This window comes from Misgurnus anguillicaudatus, chromosome 22 (assembly GCF_027580225.2).
Source record: "Misgurnus anguillicaudatus chromosome 22, ASM2758022v2, whole genome shotgun sequence".
NCBI lineage: Eukaryota > Metazoa > Chordata > Actinopteri > Cypriniformes > Cobitidae > Misgurnus > Misgurnus anguillicaudatus.
In genome coordinates this window covers 6320189-6344078 of record NC_073358.2, presented here as the reverse complement: position 1 = coordinate 6344078, position 23890 = coordinate 6320189, and the positions used below count along the sequence as shown (strand labels likewise).

The window sequence follows — 23890 nt, the reverse complement described above, 5'->3', positions numbered from 1 at the left end:
AAGCATTTAAGAGTACCATGTAAAAAGATATATTAATGTATTTTATAAAATGTCATAAAACTGGGGCCCCCTGGCGCCATCTCGAGGGCCCCCAGTTTGAAAACCACTGTTCTAGGGTGTCTCCTGGTGGGTGTTAAGGTGTAAGACGTCTCTATAGGGTGTTCTGTGTGATTGGTTGGTGGTCAAAAGACTTCTACATTACTTTGATATTTTAGTCCCTAGATGTAGTAAAAGACAAGTAGGAATTTTTCTTTGTATTTCATCCACCAGACGGAATTCCTAATAACACATCTCCTGTAAATCATGTCCATGACACAAACTATGCCGGTCAATTTATGCGCCAAAATTGAAGTCTTATGGGTTTGGGTTGATTAAAATTCCTGTGTGCAATAGTAATAGAGATGCTTGCCAGTCATTACTAATGTTAATTAAGTTGGAATGATGGGGTTTGTATAAATAGCTACACTCTTAAAAATAGAGGTGTTACATGATGCCATAGTACAACCATTTTTGGCTGTATTTTGTATAAAGAACCTTTAACATCTAAACAACAAAAGGTTCTTTGTAGCGGATAAAGGTTCTTTAGATTTGATTAAACAGTTCTTATAAGAAACTTTAACTGAATGGTTACTCTATGGCATCACTGTTAAAAACCTTTTTGTTTTTAAAAGTGTGTACAGTGTGTCTTGGAGCGTGATGAATCAGACTATTTGTGTCTGATATCCGGCTTGACTTCCTGACGTCTAATACCTGTTTATTTGACCTTCACAGGAGTTGCTGGAGCGCTTCATGGAGGGCCACGTGCCCCTGGAGGAATTTCTCGACTCCTTTCAAAGCCACAGGAAGACGTACCACATCCGCCGCGCTCAATCCGAGAAGCTCCAGGAGCTCCGCAGACCCGATAGGAAGCAGATGAAACGAGCGGAGGAGCAAAAAAAGGAAGAGGAGCAAAAGGAATCACGCCCGAACGGAATCAACGGTCACGGACCTCCCCGCGTCTTCCAGCTCCGATACGGCCTGACGCCGGCCATCCTGTTGCCCCTGTCTTCATCCTCCGCATCGGGCTTACCTCCTCTGGACTGCCGTTCGGGCCATTCGCAGGCATCGGGGCCCGGCGTCTCTCACTCGTGCCCCGGACAACCCGTCAGCCTTCGAGTTATCGGACAGTTACCCGGCTGGCCTGTGAGACCGGTCCGACTGCAGCAACTGTACAGGCCCAGTCCCCATCAACCCGAACCTCCGTGCCGATAACACTGAGCGCTGCGAGTTCGGCACGACGGCAAGTTCAGGGGCGTCAGCTGCGCCCACCCGCAACTTACACAAAGACCACGTGAAGCCTTCATTTAGTCGATGTATATGATGCTGCCATTAAAATCAGTCATGTACCCAAAATTTAGGAGAAGGGAAAGCCATAAAGTATTTGTTAATGTTGCTCGTCATTGTTGCTCGTCGGTTTGATTTCTTTGTTTTGTATATGTGTCCGTTTGGTTCGTACGTGGCAAGTGTTTAGCTGCTGTTTGTGTGAGGGAAGTGCCACTGCTTTTTGACTGGATGAGGGCTGCCGAAATGGCACCTTTTTGTAATGTCGATGGTGTTCAATAAAGTCTAATCATGTTGTTTATTTTAAACCAATATCTTGGTTGCCTCATATCTTATTTTCTGTTTTCTTGTGCCGGCCTTAATGCTTTCTTTTCTTGACCCAAAACAAACTTGAGGTAAAAAAGCAAATCTGTCTACACACAAAATTGGTCAGGATGCAATTGCTAATGCAAACATCATTCCATTGTTCATTGATGTTTTGATCCACAAGTTCCTTTGTTTACCGAAAAGACCATATTGGTTAACCGCCAAACGATTTGGAAACAACATGGCTAAACCAGTCAGCGTGAGTCACCCTTGCTTTGCATACACTCACCTAAAGGATTATTAGGAACACCATACTAATACTGTGTTTGACCCCCTTTCGCCTTCAGAACTGCCTTAATTCTACGTGGCATTGATTTAACAAGGTACTGAAGGAATTCTTTAGAAATGTTGGCCCATATTGATTGGATAGCATCTTGCAGTTGATGGAGATTTGTGGGATGCACATCCAGGGCACGAAGCTCCCGTTCCACCACATCCCAAAGATGCTCTATTGGGTTGAGATCTGGTGACTGTGGGGGCCATTTTAGTACAGTGAACTCATTGTCATGTTCAAGAAACCAATTTGAAATCATTCGAGCTTTGTGACATGGGGCATTATCCTGCTGGAAGTAGCCGTCAGAGGATGGGTACATGGTGCTCATAAAGGGATGGACATGATCAGAATGCTCAGGTTGGCCGAGGCATTCAAACGATGCCCAATTGGCACTAAGGTGCCTAAAGTGTGCCAAGAAAACATCCCCCACACCATTACATCACCACCACCAGCCTGCACAGTGGTAACAAGGCATGATGGATCCATGTTCTCATTCTGTTTACACCAAATCTGAATGTCTCAACAGAAATCGAGACTAAGAATCAGACCAGGCAACATTTTTCCAGTCTTCAACTGTTTTGGTGAGCTCATGCAAATTATAGCCTCTTTCCTATTTGTAGTGGAGATGAGTGGTACCCGGTGGGGTCTTTTGCTGTTGCAGCCCATCCGCCTCGAGGTTGTGCGTGTTGTGGCTTCACAAATGCTTTGCTGCATACCTCGGTCGTAACGGGTGGTTATTTCAGTCAAAGTTGCTCTTCTATCAGCGTGAAACAATCGGCCCATTTTCCTCTGACCTATAGCAAGGCATTTTTATCCAGAGAACTGCCACATACTGGATGTTTTTCCCTTTTCACACCATTCTTTGTAAACCCTAGAAATGGTTGTGCGTCCCAGTAACTGAGCAGATTGTAAAATACTCAGACCGGCTCGACTGGAACCAACAACCATGCCACGCTCATAATTGCTTAAATCACCTTTCTTTCAGGAGTTCAGGAGATTGTCTTGACCAGGACCACACCCCTAAATGCATTGATGCAACGGCCATGTGATTGGTTGATTAGATAATTGCATTAATGAGAAATTGAACAGGTGTTCCTAATAATCCTTTAGGTGAGTATATATCCGTGCCGTACAGTATGTTATGCCAAATTAAAGAGATTACAAGTGTAGTTTAGATAAACTCAGATTGGATGTTTGTTTGTGCAGAACTCTTCAGATGGATTTGTATTCATTATTTACTCGGCTGCACGTTTTTGAACGCTTTGTTTTTTCACTTCATAGCAGATTTGGTTGAACTGAAGTAAAATCACGTTGCTGTCTCAGACTCGACGTTCAAATAAAAATGAGTTTGCTCCAGGGTTACGCTTTGAGGTTTAAGCTGCAATTCAATAGAGTTATAAATAAATTTGGATTAGCATAAAATCCGTTCTATAACACCAGCTCCACTGAAAATCTTATCTAAATGTGTGAGATTTACTTCGTTATGAAAATCCTTTTATAGAATGCCTCCTGTGAACATCAAAAGCTGTTTATTTGTTATGACAAAAGAGGGCTTTTATTTCCAGGCTGCAGTGTTTTGCCATTGTAATGCGGCTGGAGATTATATTTTATATTATAATCAGTGTAGACATTCGGTCTGTGGCTATGGGAAAATACGTGAGGAATTATTACAAGGGACTGGGAGAGAAGTGTTACGTGCCATTAATGTTAATCTCTGTGCACGGTCAATAAGCAGAATATATAATGTGCTTTCTTGTCTTTGCTATGGAGAAAATATTTTTACAAGACCTATTTTTATTCATTGTTTTTAATATAAAGAACAAAAGGCATCATAGTTTAACCATTTTATTAGACATTTTAATGTAATATATAAAAAAATGAATTCCTTTGTTTATTTAGTTTTAAAGTCTGTGTAAGGTCATTTTAGAGAATTGTTTTTGAACAGTATAAATGTTAAAAATGTATTGGTGCAATGCGTTACAAAGACTGTGAACTATGTAGTACTGAATTGTGGAGTTACACCGTTAAACAGTTTTTCCACATTTCTGTGTTCAGGATTATTTGGGCAGGGCTAAAACGGTGGCTCAATGATGCACTGGAGCTACCGAGCATGGCCCCGCCCCTAACGGTGCATTCACACGGGGCGTAAGAGTTAATGCTTCCCATTCACTTTTAATGGGTGACGTGACGTCATGCGTTGCCGAACTGAATTGTGGATCCGTCGGCGCCATGTCAGTGCCGTTGCTCGTGACAGAAGTTGAACATTTTTTAACTTTTCAAGCGGCAATGCGTGCGTCAGCCAATCAGATCGCCTTATGCAAATAACCTAGGCAGAGCCAGACAATTACGTTTATGGAAGACCAGAGCATGTGTACTGGCCACTGTGATTGCCTGTTGGCCACGCTTCAGACAAGCCTTCCGTTAAGCGTTAGCGCTTATGCCCCGTGTGAATGCACCGTAAAACACTAGCATGCATTCAGGTTGTAGCGCTTTTAAAAGGTGAGAGAGATGGCAGCAGTTGTGGCTAGAAGGGATACACTCTAAGAAAGTATTTTTTTTTTATTTTAACACATTATGGGTCATTTTGTGTTGATTTTGTGTCAAAATAAAACGCAAGTTGTGTTAAAGGGGTCATAGAGTAAAAATATGACACTTTCTATGTTCTAAGTGCTATAATTGGGTCCCAAGTGCTTCTATTTAAAGATCACTTTCTTTCTAATCCCATTTTTTTAAACCCTAGTTAGTGTGTAATGTTGCTGTTAGAGCATGAATAATACCTGTAAAAAGATAAAGTTCAAAGTTCACTGCCAGGCGATATATTTTCTTTAACAGAATTCCCCTTTGAAAGCCTCTAGTGAATGACCATCTACTTCCTGCTTTAATGAGGTCCCTAGAACAGTTTTTTGACTAAACTCCACCCACAGGAATACGGCAGTCCCAGCTAAGCTAACCTCAAGCTAAGCTGATCGAATCACAACACACTAAACAAGCTAGACAATCAGAACTCGTTACGTATTTCTGAAGCAGGGGACTTTGTAGAACAAGGAAGACATCAGCCCGTTTTGAGGACAGTGGCCGTTTCTCAAGGATCCTCGGAAGCCAGAATGCTACGTCATCGACGTCCGTCGAAGGACTCTTCCAATGTCGAGGATCCTCTGATTTTCAGCCAAGGACTGAGTCCTTCGTTCGAGAAATATCCCATATACAGGAAAGGATGCATCGCGCTCTTGGCGCGCTGAAATCACCCACAATCCTATGCACGCAGCACCGAAAGCACACCTTTCATTGGTCCTGTCCCAAATGGCACACTCCGGACTTGTGGTCCTCCTTAGAGTCCACACTTTGATGACATCACGTAGTCCAGACTTTAGGGACCCTTAATGCGAGTCCACGTGGGTCCAACGGAGTCGTATTTTGGGACAGACTCGAGCGTCACACCGGAAATAGGTAGAGAAGTTGCCCGTCAGTGTGAGCTCCTCCCTTCCGTCGTCTGATTGGTCTGATTGTTTTTTCGCAAGGACTTCCGGGTTGGTAAAGTGCGCAAAGCCTGCTGCAGTGCGGGCTTCGCTGAAGACCGCATCAAGGGGGCAAAGGAGGCGCTGATGAGCACACTTCAAAACGTAAAAATGACAGATGGGACACCCTACGGACTCGTGGACTAAGCGAGCACGCGCAATTTAAGGCCACGAGACCGAAAGTCACATGAAGTGCGCCATTTGGGACAGGGCCATAGACGCAATGACGCGCACTTGCTAGCCTGTTCCATTTAACATGTTCTCCAAATGCCTAAGAGGAGTCTCGCCTAGCCTCTGAAGGAAGTGACTTGTAAGGACTAGTCCTGCTAAGGAAGTATCCTTGACATTGAGAAACGGCCAGTGAAAACAGCAGCGGATATACAGATAAGTAAATTGTGTGAAAAATACAGCGTATTTTACATGTGAAACATGAACACATTTTACATTGCGCACTGTAAACACAATCAGCTTCAAAAACACATAAAGATTCTAGAAAATGTGAATAAAATATTAACCCAGTAACCCAGTTTTGGTAAACCATTCTTTGCAAGCATGTGAAAAATTTGGTTGTTCAGATTTCGCCTGTTTTGTGAGGTAGGTAGCATAGCCAATTACAATATTACTGCCCCTTAATCTGCACTATTCAACCACTGCCATTTAGTGCAGAGAGAAAGAGAGAGAGAGAGAGGAAAAGCAATTGAGAACACAATTGGGTTTCAATTGCAACAAACCGCCATCATTGCGATCAGTGTTTGCATTTTATCAGCTCATTTGCATTTTAAAGGACACACCCAAAACGGCACACTTTTGCTCGGACCTACATTTTAACATGCTATAATAAATGATCTGTGGAGTATTTTGAGCTAAAACTTCACTCTGGGGACAACAATTTTTTTTTTTACATCTTTAAAAAAATCTCATAATATGACCCCTTTAAAAGCAACACAAAATGTGTTGTTCCGATAATAACACAGGGATGTGTGGATTCTGGGATAACACATTTAGGGCCAAGTTTACGAACAGCTTGCACCAGCGCAAAACCATAATTTTGTCGTTAAATAACGACTGTTGGGATTTACTAAAGAGGCGCAGTGGATAATTAGCGCTGAAAAGGTGTGGTTTAGTTATTTTTACGACTGACCTTATTGCATATGCATTTCTAGGAGTTTCCCTTTCAGACGCACAATTTTTGGGAGGAGAGTATTTTGGGAGCGATTTACTAATGATTGTTATGATGACTAGTATTTGCGCCATTATTTAACGCTGAAAAAGCAATTCTTATATTACTTTGAGCTTGAAATGGGAGCAGTTGTTGCTGGCAGAGATCATAGATTGTATGGAAGGCAGAAGATTTTTAGGGCTGTCAAAAGATTAATCGCGATTAATCGCATCCAAAATAAAAGTCTGTGTTTACATAACATATGTGTGTTTACTGTGTGTAATTATTATGTATATATAAATACACACACATTCATGTATATATTTAAGAAATATTTGCATTTATATACTGTATATAAATGTATATAATTTATGTTATATAGAAACATAAATATTTTATATATAAATATAACCAATTTTTCTTAAATATATTCATGACTGTGTGTGTTTTTATATATAAATAATAATTATACACACTACATACACATATGTTATGTAAACACAAACTTTTATTTGGGATGCGATTAATCGCGATTAATCGCGATTAATCTTTTGACAGCCCTAATTTTAACACAACAATTTATTTGGAATGCCAGAGGAACATATTATTCAAAAATATTGTTTGCCAAGCATAAGAGGAGTCACTAGGAGAAGTCACACAATAGCAAGTGTTTCAAAACTTCTTGTAAACCTTTAGCTTTAATGTCCGTGGTGCTGAACTCAAGCGCATCAGGCGTTAGTAGATCACACGCACCTCATCAGCTCTGCTTATTTGCAATCCTGAATTATTTGCGCTGCTCTTAGTAGGTTGGTCATCTGCGTTGGTCATTATGGAAATCACCTGTTGCGCTTGTGTTATTTAATTTGCGCCTTTTTTGTAAATAACCCGTAGATATTACCCCTCCCATCTGCGCTTTTTTGGAATTGCACTGTCACGCTTATTTGCCCCGTTTAGTAAATCTGGCCCTAAGTTTGTTGTTTTGAACACATCCCTTCTAAGAGTGTACAGCTACGGCCAAAATCTCATGAAATCTTGCTGGATGTCTGCTGTTTTCATTTTATTTCTACCCCCAAACCTAATCCTAAACCCAATGTCTCGCAAAATTTGGCCGTATAGCTGTATCCCCTCTAGCCACAATTGACCTGCTTGGTGAGTTTTATCATTCAAATTTGGCTGGGGGGTTACCCACCCTATTTTTGTTTTAGAACAAATGATTTTCAAGAAAAGAATTCTTAGCATTTTTGTCTTGTTTTCAGCAAAAGAATATCCAAAAATTCCCAAATTAAGATGATTTCTCCCGATGAGCAAAACGACCCAAAAAATAAGTCTAGTTTTAGACCAAAAATATAAAATTTAAGTGATTTTGTGCATAAAACAAGCAAAAAAATCTGCCAATAGGGTAAGCAATTTTTCTTGAATTTAGTGTTTAAGAAAAATGTTCAAGATTTTTTGCTTACCCCATTGGCAGATTTTTTTGCTTGTTCTTTTGCACAAAATCACCTAAATTTGGTAAAAACTAGACTTCTTTTCTTGGGTCGTTTTGCTCATCAAGAAAAAGCATCTTAATTTAAGAATTTTTTGATATTTTTACTGAAAACAAGACAAAAATGCTTAGAATTTTTTTCTTGAAAATATTTTTTTGCAGTGCACTTTACACTTTAAAGTGTATTTTAACACCATGATATTCTTTGTGGTAAAATTTATTATATTAGTAAATATATTATAATGAAAATAATAATACATAAATGCAGTCAGCCTAATATGTGACCCAATCTGTGAAAACCCAACATATCTCAGAATGACACAAACCTGTTACAGCTATGAACATACGAGAAAAACTCGCTCAGTAGATCATCGGCTGAAAATGTATGACATCGCTATGTAACAATTAGGATGAATTCCAGTGGCACAGTATGTAGGTAATAACTCCACATCAAGCCAAACAACGCCCTTTAGCAGTGACTCATTCCAGATTTAACACTAGCCTTGAATATCTTATTACTTTATAAAACTAACCAATAAGAATGATCAATGTCTTCTCTTCTCCTCGGACGTGACAGCGCTCGGTCCATGAGGTCAGAGAGAGTCAACATCTGTCATGTAGCATGAAGGTGACCTTGAACATGATCCCCTCTCATCAGAGACTCTCAAATCCTTGTATTACAATACATCTTCATTTTCCTTCCCCAACACTTGCTCTTGACTTTAGCAGCGATGCCCCGGGGAAATGATTTGACTTCTGAGAGCTGTGGTTCATTTTAGGCTGAAGGGTTTTGTTTGTGATGGATTTGCTTGTTGCGGCATGTGCGATCACAGGCCCAAATCCATGTTTTTGATTATGGAGGCATGAGGAATGTCGTCGTCGATGGAGCTGAAGGTGTTTTCTGTTCTGTGGGGATTTCTTTCTGTGGATTTCAGGTTTGAACAAAACAAATGTCAATCTTAAAAGTGATTCACAATGCACACAATGTTGCATAGGTTAAACATGATAAAAGTGATGGATAAGCATGCATATTCGTATTAGATAGACTAACAAAATATTTATTTTTAAGGAAGACGTTAACTTTTTTATGCAGTTTCACATGCATAAATGTTTTTATTCCTGTTGGGTTTAAATTAACCTGTGCTGGGATGTTTCAACCTAACTGTTCACAAGCTAAAAAAATGTTGGGTTAAATTAACCCAGAAAATGTTTATAAAATGGTTAAAACAACCCAGCAGTTAGGGTTGAAACAACCTAGCATAGGTTAAATTGCAACCCAAATGGTTTGGGTTTGTCCCTTTTTGACCCAACGCTACAAATAACCCAGCATGTTTTTAGAGTGCAATGTTTAAATAAAACATATATCACACTTTCTATATATATCAGCATTATCATTGGCCAATAAAAAGAAAAGCTTGTGTGTTTTAATTTTGTAAGTAAATGTAAGCTGATTTTCATAACAAATGCCATTCCAGGATTCAAAATTTACAGTGTGCTTGGGATAGAAGATGAAAGATTTCTTGTAAACAGAATGGCTTTGTTCAGCCATTTATGACTTCTCTAACAAAACATCTAACAGTGTTATTGGGGCCATTGACATCCTGTTTTCTCTTTAATATGGCTTTAAGTCTGTTTTCTTCATTGCAATCTCGATAGGTTGTCGTCTGCCCGGTGGTTCATTTTCCACCTCATTTAATGCCCTCAAGAGTGGAAAGAAAGGACTGTGACCTTCTGTCACTTTTACCCTGTGTTCCTTCTCCAGGTTATTTGTGTTGGTTAAATGAACTCCCACTAGCAGCTCACAACTCAGCCTAGATATATTCTATTCTATACTATTCTATTCTATAGTGTTCTAGTGTTCTATTCTATAGTATTCTATACTATATTATTCTATTCTATAGTATTCTATACTATACGATTTTATTAAATTCTATACTATATTATTCTATTCTATAGTATTCTATACTATACGATTCTATTCTATTCTATAGTATTCTATACTATACAATTTTATTAAATTCTATACGATATTATTCTATTCTATAGTATTCTATGCTATACGATTCTATTATATTCTATTCTATATGATTCTATTCTATAGTATTCTATCCTATACGATTCTTTTCTATTCTATTCTATAGTATTCTATACTATACGATTCTATTATATTCTATACTATAGTATTCTATACTATACAATTATATTATATTCTAGACTATATTATTCTATTCTATAGTATTCTATACTACACGATTCTATTATATTCTAGACTATATTATTCTATTCTATAGTATTCTATACTATACGATTCTATTATATTCCATCCTATATTAGTCTATTCTATAGTATTCCATACTATACAATTCTATTATATTCTATACTAGAGTATTCTATACTATACAATTCTATTATATTCTAGACTATATTATTCTATTCTATAGCATCTATACTACACGATTCTATTATATTCTAGACTATATTATTCTATTCTATAATATTCTATACTACACGATTCTATTATATTCTAGACTATATTATTCTATTCTATAGTATTCTATACTATACGATTCTATTATATTCCATCCTATATTATTCTATTCTATAGTAATCCATACTATACGATTCTATTATTTTCTAGACTATATTATTCTATTCTATAGTATTCTATACTATACGATTCTATTATATTCCATACTATATTAGTCTATTCTATAGTATTCCATACTACACAAATCTATTATATTCTATACTATAGTATTCTATACTATACAATTCTATTACATTCTAGACTATATTATTCTATTCTATAGCATCTATACTACACGATTCTATTATATTCTAGACTATATTATTCTATTCTATAGCATCTATACTACACGATTCTATTATATTATATTCTAGACTATATTATTCTATTCTATTCTATATTATACAATTTGTTTCTATTCTATTACTCTATTTTATTCTATGCTATGCTATGATATATTATACTATGCTATACTATATTATTCTATTCTGTCAGTTGTGTACATTTACAATTTTTTGTCTTTGTCTTCTTTCTATGTGGAGCAAAAACACTAAAGACTTGAAAAACACTCATTTTGTCCAAAAAAATGTAAGTTTGTGTCCATATTGGCTGCTTTTTCCCTGCTTTACTGAAATAAGGGTTAAAGTGCATTTAAATTATTTTAACCTCTTCTTTCAAAAATTTATTGCAGCAAGTATAAATGACATATTGAGGTGTCACACATAATTACTCGCATAATAGATTAGCCTCTGTAGGCAAATTCTAAGACTGAAGAACTACAAAAACATTTCCAGATGAACAGACTGTAACTCTTCTGTGCTTTAAATTTAAAGCATTTAATTAACACGGCATCAAATCCAGTGATACTGTACTCCAATAAATGCACAAAAAATTGACTGAAAGTAGATTGATTTTAAATAAAAAGCGCATTAGCTTAGGACTTCCAGTTATGCAGTATAGCTGCAACACTGCACATGGTAATTTTCCCCCTTTGTGTTTCTACTAGCGGTTTATTTTCCATTATACCGTTTGTGATTAGATATCCTCAAAATATCAGCTTTCGAAGCATCTCTATTCTTACAGTACATGATGTGTGTAGCCTAGTGTAAATTGATCAGCAGTCTGCTTTCGTCTGCATGCGTCTATAGGGTAATTGGATTCTTTAGGTTGGACACTCATTGCCCTGGAGGAAACTTACAACATGCAATCTGTGACACTGTGGACGTCTGTGGAGATTTGAGGGCATGGTTTGAATTACAGTGGACTGCTGTGACCGCTGCTTCTGGCTATTAAGACAGAATGAATCATGCCTGTGAGCACACTCAACTCAGACAAGATTTAACATCTAAAGCATGCTTACATATGCATATATATATATATATATATATATATATATATATATATATATATACATACACAGGTACACACAGTAGGCCAACAAACAAATGTTCTAATGTAAATAGATAGGTAGAATATATAATGCAAGTCATATGCATATAAGCATGCACGACTATAAAGATACAGATACATATCGACACAGAGATAATGCTGAGCAGAAATGTGATTGTGTCTGTAGGGACCATGGGTCCTGTTTGCTTGATTGACTCTATGGCTGTGTTGTTTTTCTGGGTTTATGTGCAGATATACAGTAGTGATTCTGTTTTTTTGACCGTGAACTTTTATGTCCCGAAGACTGATTTACCTTATAAGAAAGTGATTTCACTTTATTTATTATGACTCAACTTGTATACTTAAATGTTCTGATCTCTGATTTGAATTTAATATTTGGCTTGATGGCTACATCTGGTGGAAATTTTGTGTCAATGGCCCACTTAAAAATTCCCTTACTGATAAAAATGCTGATGTGTCAAATACTTATTTTCCTCGCTGTATATCAGATATACAATGTATATGGCAATATTTTTAGTGTAGTATCATATAAAATTTAGTAGCATGATAAACACAGCATTACATTGATTTTTTGTTAATACATGCAGTTGTGTAAGAATCTAAAAATATACATTTTAGGTGTATGCGTTATGCAAATCAGTTTTTATTAATTTACACTTTTTAAATGTCAGTAATTATGGCAGATTTATTACTACACTAAAATCCTCTAAAAAGACCTGAATACAAATGTTAAAATTATAACTATAAAATATTAACTAGGTTGATGCAGGATGTAAGCTGTCTGCAGATATATGGGTGGTATTGGTTAAAACTGTTGCTGGCCTTGCCCTGCTATTTACTGTACAGGAAAGAACAGATGTTGGTGTCCTGTTGAGGAAGTGACACATAACGTGACAAGATATCTATATTAAGAAAGAGCATCCTTGATAAATGCCATGGGATATATATACTAAGTAACGCTAACAAATAGTGTTATGGTAATAGCATGGGCTCATGGACATGTACTGTACACTAATGTAATGATATGTGATAAATATAGCTAAATATGATTTGACATTTCTTATTTTAATATTTAAAATTTACAAAGTAATATATGCTAAGGAAAGAAAAAGCCCTTAATGTCCTTGCTTCGAATCACTTGTGTAAGAAAAACACAAACAAAACAGCAGTACTAAACAAGCTCTGCATAACAGCTTGATTTATTTGGCCATAAATACGTGATTCGAATACCCCACTAGCCGCGTTTCTTATTTTAGACCACAAGATAGCAGTCAAATAAAGCTTCTCGAAATCGTTAAGTGCGTTTTAATGAGACAAACTGTCTGTGTTGTGTTGAAAGTCTCACAGCAGCATCAGAAAGATTATTTTTTATCCTTAACCAAGGACACACAAATCATGGTAGTACCATAGTAATTTTAGTGAAGATTTTGGGAGACTTTTATATTGTTTGATTTTATGCAGTTCAGACCTCACCATTAAATAAAAAACGCTATTTTTATTTTTTTTTACTTTTATTTCATATATGTTGGTCTTATGGTTATCTTTAAGCTTGTGTTTTCCAAAACATTGAGGAAATTAATAATTCAGAAATTATGAGCATTCAAAACGTACAGTCACTTCCACCAATACGGATCATGATTTTTATGACGTCATCTGCACTTCAGGTTCAAACGATAGAAATCAAGCTTAAAGAAAGAAAGAAACCATAAAATAAGAGCTATACTCATTGAGAATATGGCTTGTGCTCCATCTGCAATTTTATATTGGAATAGCCTTTTAAATATTCCTATTTAAATAGGATTAATATATGGTCCTTGCAACAAAGATTTTTTCTTACAAAGTTAAAGAAGTTTATTTTAAATTACTTCATAATCTCTAACTCTACCAAAGATTTTTTAAGAAAAAAAATTATATTTTGTCAAAATGACACTGAAACGCTTATTCATATGTTTTGGTCGTGCAATTATACTTAGCAGTTTTGGAAATGTGTTGGTTAGGGTATTTATTTCAAGTTAGATTGTTAAAAAAATTGAAGGAGATTCAAATGCATGTTTTATAATTGATCTGATTCTGTATTTGTGTATGTTTAATATAAATAAATGTAAATTTTCTAACTGTAAACCAATTTTATTTTTATTTTTGCAAGAGTTAAAACAGTATTTAAAAACAATTTAATTTTCTCTCAACAAGAAAGCACTCAGAACATGCACAGTTTGCATGACCTATAATCTTTTCAATGTTTTTAATTTGTGATTTCTCTTAATTTGTACAATGTCCTCACCTTCTTTTAAAGGTATACTTTTTGTTTTGTTGATTTGAGCCATGATAATTCTTGTTTTGTTCTTTTTGTTATTTTTTTCTTTTATATTAAGTTATTCCTAATTGTTTTTATTTGTTGATGTTTTGGTTGTAATGATACAACTATCAAATTTCAAAAAAGAAATCAAGTTTAATTAAAATAATATACAAATAGAGACAGATTTACTATTTTTCATGCAGAACATTGTTTTTAGTAATTGTTGAACTACTGTGTTAAGAATTTCAAAAAGGCTTATTTTAGACACATTAGAGGACAAAAGCAAAAACATTTTAAAAGCACAATTAAAAGCTGTGATCAAGAAATAAGATATCTCTTAAATAAATTAAATAACGTTTTAGCATGTAAACAACAAAATGTACATCTTCAATATCACAATTAATTTAAATTATGTTTTACAAGATGACTGAAAAAAAAAATTATTCGACATCGGCGCTTCACACTCCACCCTATAGGTGTCGCAAATGCACCAACTGTTGTTTTCCAACCGCCATAAAACTAAAAGAAGACCCAAAGCAGTTACCGTTCGAAGAAAACGCTGGAAGAAACATGTCTACGGATAAGAAAGATGCTCGATCAGGGAAAGGTCCTGGTAAAGAATCCCAGCCTTTAATAATCGCCAAAACTCCAGCAGAGGAGCAGCGCTTAAAGCTGGAGAGATTGATGCGAAACCCCGTGAGTTCCCGCTGCAGCCGTTATGCTAATGATGCTAATGCACAGTTGCTAAATCAGTGCTCGTGAAATACATTTTAAAATTGTTATTTTTTTTTACAGGACAAGCCTGTGAACGTACCAGAGAGACCAAAAGAATGGAATCCTCGAGCACCACCAGAGTTTGTGCGAGATGTGATGGGTTTGTGTGGCTTATTTACTTTCACAAACAGTTTGCAAATAAAGAGTCTAGGGGCTTATTTATATATGGCATGCAGACAAGCTCACAGCATCATGGATGCATGCTAACACAATGAATTCTGATCAAGGGTTACAATTCTATGTGAGTGATACCGGCTTATTTCATGATGTGTCTGTATACATTAAGATGAGAAATGAGATGTTTTAGCACAAAGTGACCCACATATAGTATAATATGTCTCTGTTACCATCTGATAATGATGCTGCTTTTTTTAGTCTGTCACAACATTTAAACTAGGGGTCGACATTACTGATGATTACAGATCAGTTAGACCGATAACTGATATTTGAACCAGTATATATGTCTAGTTAAAATGAAAATTAAAAGACATATCAGTTATACTGCTACTTACCCGGAAAAACTAAAGCCCCTGGAGATGTATCATATACAATAAATGCACTTGCGTGACGATTGTCAACAAAACATAGACATTATATACGTAGACACCTCATGACGTGCTGGAACGTAATCCAGCGTCACCGCCATATTGGATGGGTCTCCTTACTCTACAGAGGAGCGATCAGATATACCCGTATTTTGTGCAGTTTACGGTTGCAATAACCGCCGCAGTATTGATACCAGATCGGATGCCAAACCGTGTGAAAATTAATAATAATAATTCGTTACATTTATATAGCGCTTTTCTCAGTACTTAAAGCACTTTACATATGAACGGGGGAATCTCCTCAACCACCACCAATGTGCAGCATCCACCTGGATGATGCGACGGCAGCCATATTGTGCCAGAACGCCCACCACACACCAGCTTATTAGTGGAGAGGAGATAGAGTGATATAGCCAATTACAACCCCAAAACAGAAAAAGTTGGGATACTGCAGAAATTGTGAGTAAAAAAGGAATGGAATAATTTACAAATCTCATAAACTTATATTTTATTCACAGTAGAATATAGATAACATATCAAATGTTGAAAGTGATACATTTTGAAATGTCATGCCAAATATTGGCTCATTTTGGATTTCATGAGAGCTACACATTTCAAAAAAAGTTGGGACAGGTAGCAATAAGAGGCCAGAAAATTTTAATGTACATATAAGGAACAGTTGAAAGACCAATTTGCAACTTATTAGGTCAATTGGCAACATGATTGGGTATAAAAAGAGCCTCTCAGAGTGGCAGTGTCTCTCAGAGGTCAAGATGGGCAGAGAATCACCAATTCGCCCCATGCTGCGGCGAAAAAGAGTTTTCTGAGTTTCTTAGAGAAAAATTGCAAAGAGATTAAAGTTATCATCATCTACAGTGCATAATATCATCCAAAGATTCAGAGAATCTGGAACAATCTCTGTGCGTAAGGGTCAAGAAGCGAAAACCATACCGGATGCCGGTGATCTTCGGCCCCTTAGATGGCACTGCATCACATACAGGAATGCTACTGTAATGGAAATCATAACATGGGCTCTGGAATACTTCCAGAAAACATTGTCAGTGAACACAATCCACCGTGTCATTCGCTGTTGCCAGCCAAAACTCTATAGGTCAAAAAAGAAGCCATATCTAAACATGATCCAGAAGCACAGGCGTTTTCCCTGGGCAAGGCTCATTTAAAATGGACTTTGGCAAAGTGAAAAACTGTTCTGTGGTCCAACGAATCAAAATTTGAAGTTCTTTTTTGGAAAACTGGGACGCCATTTCATCCGGACTAAAGAGGACAATGACAACCCAAGTTGTTATTAGCGCTCATTTCAGAAGCCTGCATCTCTGATGGTTTGGGGTTGTATGAGTACGTGTGGCATGGGCAGCTTACACATCTGGAAAGGCACCATCAATGCTGAAAGGTTTATCCAAGTTCTAGATACATTTGATCCCATTCAGACGTCGTCTCTTTCAGGGAAGACCTTGCATTTTCCAACATAACAATGCCAGACCACATACTGCATCAATTACAACATCATGGCTGCTTAGAAGAAGGATCTGAGTACTGAAATGGCCAGCCTGCAGTCCAGATCTTTCCCCCACAGAAAACATTTGGTGCATCATAAAGAGGAAGATGCGACAAAGAAGACCTAAGACAGTTGATCAACTAGAAGTCGGCATTAGACAAGAATAGGACAACATTCCTATTCCTAAACATTGGGCCTCCTCCAGCTGGTCCTTATATGTACATTTGACTTTTCTGGCCTCTTGTTGCTGCCTGTCCCAACTTTTATTGGAATGTGTAGCTCTCATGAAATCCAAAATGAGCCAATATTTGGCATGACATTTCAAAATGTGTCACTTTCAACATTTGATTTGTTATCTATACTCTATTGTGAATAAAATATAAGTTTATGAGATTTGTAAATTAGTCCATTCCTTTTTTACTCACAATTTCTACTGTGTCCCAACTTTTTCTGTTTTGGGGTTGTAGTATGAGGGGATGATTAGTAGGCCAATGTGCAAGTTTGGCCCGGATGCCGGGGCACACCCCTACTCTTTTTCGAAGGACATCCTGGGATTTTTAATGACCACAGAGAGTTAGGACCTCGGTTTAACGTCTCATCCGAAGGACGGTGCTTTTTTTGACAGTATAGTGTCCCTGTCACTATACTGGGGTGTTAGGACCCACACAGACCACAGGGTGAGCAGCATCCCCTGCTGGTCTCACTAACACCTCTACCAGCAGCAACCTGGTTTTCCCAGGTGGTCTCCCATCCAAGTACTGACCAGGCTCAGCCCTGCTTAGCTTCAGTGGGCAAGCTGTCCTTGCTACATGGTGATATGGCTGCTGAGTATCAATTAAGGGAGTTACAATTATTGTAGTTGGGGATACACCATCCTCAGTAGAAATAAATGCAGGGGGAGCATTGGGGACCCATACAAGATTGCGGCCCCGCTGATACATCAGCTCTAACAGGCAGCGTCAGTCTATAAGTTGTTTGCGTATATAATGTCTATGGTTTTACTTGCCACCTGCGTCTTGTGACCTGGTTGGGATCTCTCCATTTCAACGAAATCCAGTGTAAAACAAATGCACAACTCTGCTGCTACCCCAAATAAATAAACCATATCCATTGTTTCCATAATGCTGGGTTCTTTGGTTGGTGTGTATGTGTTAGGCTTGCCGCGATAGTCGGTGAAACGGTGATAACCGGTGCTTCAGCCTCTCACCGGTTAGATCACTTGCCCACCGCGACACCGTCTTTCACCGTCGTTTTGATATTTTCGTGTAATTTAATCATTTAGTTTCGTTAGAGAGAGCAAACTGAATGTGTCTGGTGCCTGAATTAAGCGGAGCTGAACGCGCTTCACGTCACAAAGCAGCAGGTGTCAGATTTCATTTATTCCTGTCAGAGTTTGCGAGGCAAGCTGACTGACCAGACGAATGCAGAAGCCGCGTGCTTACTCGTTTTTTTTATTATATACATATATGATGTTTAATATAACCGAGATCGTTTTGTTGTTGTGTTTATCATCAAGAAAAATAATAAACCCATCATTCAAGCAGCGCTTTATGGAGAAGTAACAGTTAGCCGGTTGCTCTGCTTGGGACTGGCTGGTTCTTTGAGAATTACCTGCGCACATTGACTCAAGCACTTAATTAAATCAGCTGTTGGACTCGCATTGCACGCAAATTCATACGCAATTTAACGTAGCGTACGCAAGCACTGCATTTAAACAGTTGCGTAATTCAAAAGTGAAAGTAAAATGTGCACGTCTGCATGCGCATTTATAAGCCCCTCCCACACGGTGACACCGGTATCACCGGGTTTGTGACGCGCTGATTAACCGGTGGGAAAATTACGTCACCGCGGCAACCCTAGTATGTGTGCACTATTCTAGAAGAAATGCCCATATAAAGGCTTCCACTATACTTCCTGCACTGAAATAAAGCAAGATTGTTACATATGAATAATTTCTGTTCGAAAAAAACTTTCCGAAACTTGTACAAACCCTGGCGAAGTGCATTCAGCACAGAAATACTCTGTCATACGTCCATCTGCTTTTTTGAACCTTTGCCCATGTCTAACATGAGAAATTCAACTCTCTTAACAATGTTAATAAGTCAGAATGCATGAAATAACTTTAGACCCCCCTTTATATCAAAATTATATTAGACAGAGATGGCTGCGTTAGAGCTAGATAGCGTATTTTAAAATTAAATTATTTAATCAGCAAATTGTTTCGAGAATGACGATACTGACGACCTTAAAAATGCTTAATGACGTGCCGATTATTATCGATTGACCCCTATTTCAATCAAGTGTAAGGTCACCCAATGTTTATAAGTTTGTACAGATGTTTTTATTTCATTTTAAAGAGCCAGTAAGATGACAATTTTAAGCATCCTATCACTGTTTATAAGTCCCAGACAACAGGTTTAAATGCATGCAAGGTCAAAAAACACTGTAATTGTCTCAAAATATAAATTTAAAATTACCCCGTTTCTCAGAGATCCCCAAACGATTCGTGTGAAGCCGTTCAACGACTCAAGTCTGCCTAAACCCCACCTTTCAGTAGCCTACTCTGCTCTGATTGGTCAACTGACAAAGTGTCTTTGCACAGATCACAGATCAGTAGCACAGACCACAGATCAGTGGCACAGACCAACAATAGTGCAACATGTATTGACCTCGTGCTAACCTGATTTACTGAGAAGACATTGTCAACATCAATACACATCATTCATCATTAATCCAGGCAATAACAACGACGATAGAAACTAACATTTTACACTCATTTAAGCATTTATGTAAACTAACCGGGTCATAGCAAAACCGTGAGTGAGCATAGCATGCGTTAGCCGTTTGCTAACGTGACTCTCTGACAGTAAATTAACAGTTTAAACAACGACATCATTCATCATTAATCCAAGCAATACAAACGACGATCGAAACTTACAATTTTACACTCATTTAAGCATTTATGTAAGCTAACCGGGTCATAGCAAAACCGTTAATGAGCATGCGCTAGCCGTTTGCTAACGTGACTCTTTGACAGCGACATCATTCATCATTAATCCAAGCAATAAAAATGATGGTAGACATTTTACACTCATTTAAGCAAGTATGTAGCTATAATCATACTTACAGGTTGTGGTTAGGAGACGCATGTTGTTCCAAATGAAGTGGGTACTGAACCATCTTTCATTGCCAAACGTCTAAATCCCTCCATTAAAAATTAATTTCAACCACTGATTCTTCACAGCAAGACATTTTTAGTAGGCTATATCCCTACTTGAAAAAGTCTCCTTTAGTGAAAACAACAAAAACTGAAAACACAGCGTGAGCTGATGTTTACACACACTAACTAGCTGTGGGCGGGTCATAGTTTTCTTTCTCCCGCGGGAAAGGCTGTAGGCGGAGATTAGTATCTCATGTGACGTGGATGCGTTCATGTGACGTGGCAAATATCAGGAAGAAGACTCACTCCCTATAACGACTCGTTTCAGCGATTCAGAGTCGACTCCTTGCTTTAGAAGCCAATAACTTTATTAATCGTGCACTTTTCACATTGTTAATGTTTACATTGATGTACAGCTACATGACACACAATAAAGGTTAGTTTCGATTTTGGATCTGTGTGGCTCTTTAATTAATACCAAATAAATTATAACAGTATAATAAACTGTGTCAGTTCCAATTTATATCTGTAGTGTTGCATTTCTTGTTGTAAAGCACCTTACAGAAAGAACTTTAAAGAAAAAATGAGAAATAAGAAAAAAAAGATAGAAAACAGGGCAATTTATTATATATTTTTTTAATCTTACCCCTGTACATGTGTGCATTATAATGATCTTCAATTTTCAGAAAATGTTTTGTATTACAACGTGTTGTGTGTTGTTTTCTGCCTTCAGGTTCAAGTGCTGGAGCCGGCAGTGGTGAATTTCACGTGTATAGACACCTGCGTCGCCGTGAATATCAGAGACAAGACTTTCTGGAACGAATGTCTGATAAAGTAGGTTTCTTACATTTTTTTTGGATCATCCATTTTAAGCATCTTTGCGATGCATATGCTTTAGTTAAGCACACAGCACTGGTGTGCATTCTTAATACATGATCATTCAAGAAGCTTTTTTGTTATTTTAAGCATATAGCAGTGCAGTACAGCACCCCATGGTGCTACATACAGACAATGAACTACATTAAAGGGGACATATCATGAAAATCTGACTTTTTCCATGTTTAAGTGCTATAATTGGGTCCCCAGTGCTTTTATCAACCTAGAAAATCTGGAAAAGATAAGCTTTTGGAATAGCATGTGGAAATAATAGGTCCTTAAAATTTGTCTCCCCTTGTGATGTCAGAAGGGGATTATACGGCCCCTTAATATGCACAATCCAACCATGGCACTGCCATTTAGTGCAGAGATCAGCTCATTACCATTTAAAGGATTCACCCAAATACACTGAAAAAAATTATTCATTGAATTTAATAAATTTTTTTAAGGTAAGTGGTTGCAATCAATGTATTTAAGCTACATTTAAACAAAAGTTTTATATTTCATTTTACGTTACTAATATTTTTTGTTTAAATGTAGCTTAAATAAATTAATTGCAACCACTTACCTTACCTTAAATAGATTTAATTCAATGAATAATTTTTTTCGGTGTACAGCACATTTTTTGCTTACACCTACAAAGTGGACATTTTAAGATGCTATAATAAATTATCTATATGGTATTTTGAGCTAAAACTTTACATATGTACTCTGGGGACACCAAAGATTTATTTGACATCTTAAAAAAATTCTAAAAAGTAAAAATTTAACCTAGCCACATAAAGTGCACGTGTGCAAACAAAAGACAACAATAAAATTCACTACAAGATTCTCTACAAGACATGTGTACATTTTAGAAAATGTTCCTTCTTTGCTGATTTGTAGCACATAAATGACCGAATTTGGGTGTTGCCTCCGAGCTATAATGGCATTGTTCTGCCCTGGACGTCAAGGGGTGCAGCCTCTATAAACTGTGTTGTGAACTATTGTTTTCAACAGTTGTGATTCTTGTGTAAATATACTTATGCTACCTTTTTCTCTTACAGCAAAAGCTGGATGAAGATTACATTGAGAAGGTGAAAGAAAATCAAAAGGCTGCTGAAGAAAGAACAGCCAAACGCAGAAAGAAAAGGTTTGCAAAACAGTACATTTATGTTATTTTAAATCACTAGAGCACTTTATAATGACAGTACGAGCAGGACTTTTATTTTGTTTCTCAATTACAAATATTCTTTTTTTGTCTTTTAAGAGAAAAGTTGAAACAAAAGAAGCTGATGGCAAAGAAAGCCAAGATGGAGAGCCAGAAAGAAGAAGGTTAGAGATGATTTTGATATACATCATATTACTGTTTCCCATGTTTAATATGGTACCCATAAAATGAATGTACATTCAATAAGTTATATATAAATAAATAATGAGATTAATAAAGGTTAAGTATTCAATTTAATCATCATAGCTTTCATCTTTGATGTTATGATGATGACGGGATGAATATATTCATGTCTGTTTCAGGAGACTCTGAGTCGTCGGCAGCATCATCTCCATCTGAAGCAGAAGAGAAAGAAGATGATGCTGAGGTGCCCAGCTTTATCATGGGGCGGAGGTGACGGCGCGTGAGGCGGTCACAGACTGCGATCACTGAAGTGTCCATCAGACGTCTTTATGACACCAGATTCATTTACTGAAGTGTGTGCATAAATACTACAGATTTCAGCTCTGTGGTTTCAGAAGCATGTGTCAGAAGTTGAACATTTAAAAGGCTGTTTTTTATTTTTACATTTGGTTGTTCATGATGATGTAATTAGGTTCAACCCGGAGCCTTTTCTGTTGTAAATACGTTTTTTTAATAAAGAACAAAGCAAATAGTTGTGCTTGGCATTTATTTAATTAAAAAAGGTCATTACACAGCTTGTGGAAGAGGTACATACCGGTATGTGCATATAGTACTGTACCTCAACAGGACATTTTTGTACCAAAGAGTGCATATTATTACCCTAAAGCAGTGTTTCTTAAACTTTTTTAGCCATTCCAGGGCTCCAGACTAACTTTTTTCACTAGGAGCACAGTGGCCCCCAAATGAAAATTTTAGGGGCGCAACCAGAAAATTTAGGGGCACACACTGTAAATCAACATGCTAACCAAATATTCACATTCCTACTCATTTCCACTGTATTACTAATAAATACTGTCATTATAGATGCAGAAAGTATAATGTGCTGTTTCAAATTCAGTGTCACATCACAAAAAAAAGGTCAAATTTACTGGTTGCACATGTGCGACTGGATGTAATACTCAGTGGCACACTCTAAATGTTGGTGGCAAAATCTGGAGCCCTGTATCCCCACTTTTGTGTTATAGTATTGTGTAGAGCCCCACCTGTTACCAATCTAACCAGTTAGGCTTTTAGTTTAACTGTTGAAATGTATTTAATCACTTCATATTTTTAAACATAACAGCATTAAAAACTTTCAATAGGGAAAATAAACATGCAAAAGTATTATCACTTTGAATGAATTAAGACTTTGTTTAAAAGTAAATAATAATGCAAGCGGGTGATTCTCGCGAAATTAGACTTATGAGGTGTCATGAAACATTTTGATAAAGAAGTAAATGCTATCAAAATAGGAAGCATACACTTACAAACATCTCTTTATGTACTATTTTGCACA

The 23890-nt window shown here is 37.1% G+C and overlaps 2 protein-coding genes across 2 annotated transcripts in view; both read left to right on the top strand.

The window, feature by feature from the left end:
* Window positions 1-1632, top strand: part of vps37d (VPS37D subunit of ESCRT-I) — a 65503-nt gene extending 63871 nt beyond the window's left edge. Inside the window, exon 4 of the mRNA XM_055200543.2 lies at window positions 772-1632. Coding sequence (XP_055056518.1) covers window positions 772-1251 — 480 coding nt within the window. The 3' untranslated portion in view covers window positions 1252-1632. The remainder of the gene's footprint in view (window positions 1-771) is intronic.
* Window positions 1633-14838: 13206 nt separating this feature from the next.
* prkrip1 (PRKR interacting protein 1) lies at window positions 14839-23086 on the top strand. Its single transcript, XM_055200542.2, has 6 exons — window positions 14839-15046; window positions 15146-15224; window positions 21079-21179; window positions 22268-22353; window positions 22471-22535; window positions 22734-23086. The coding sequence occupies exons 1-6, from the start codon at window positions 14921-14923 to the stop codon at window positions 22826-22828; spliced, it is 552 nt and encodes a 183-aa protein (XP_055056517.1). The 5' UTR covers window positions 14839-14920; the 3' UTR covers window positions 22829-23086.
* The last annotated feature ends 804 nt before the right edge of the window (window positions 23087-23890 follow it).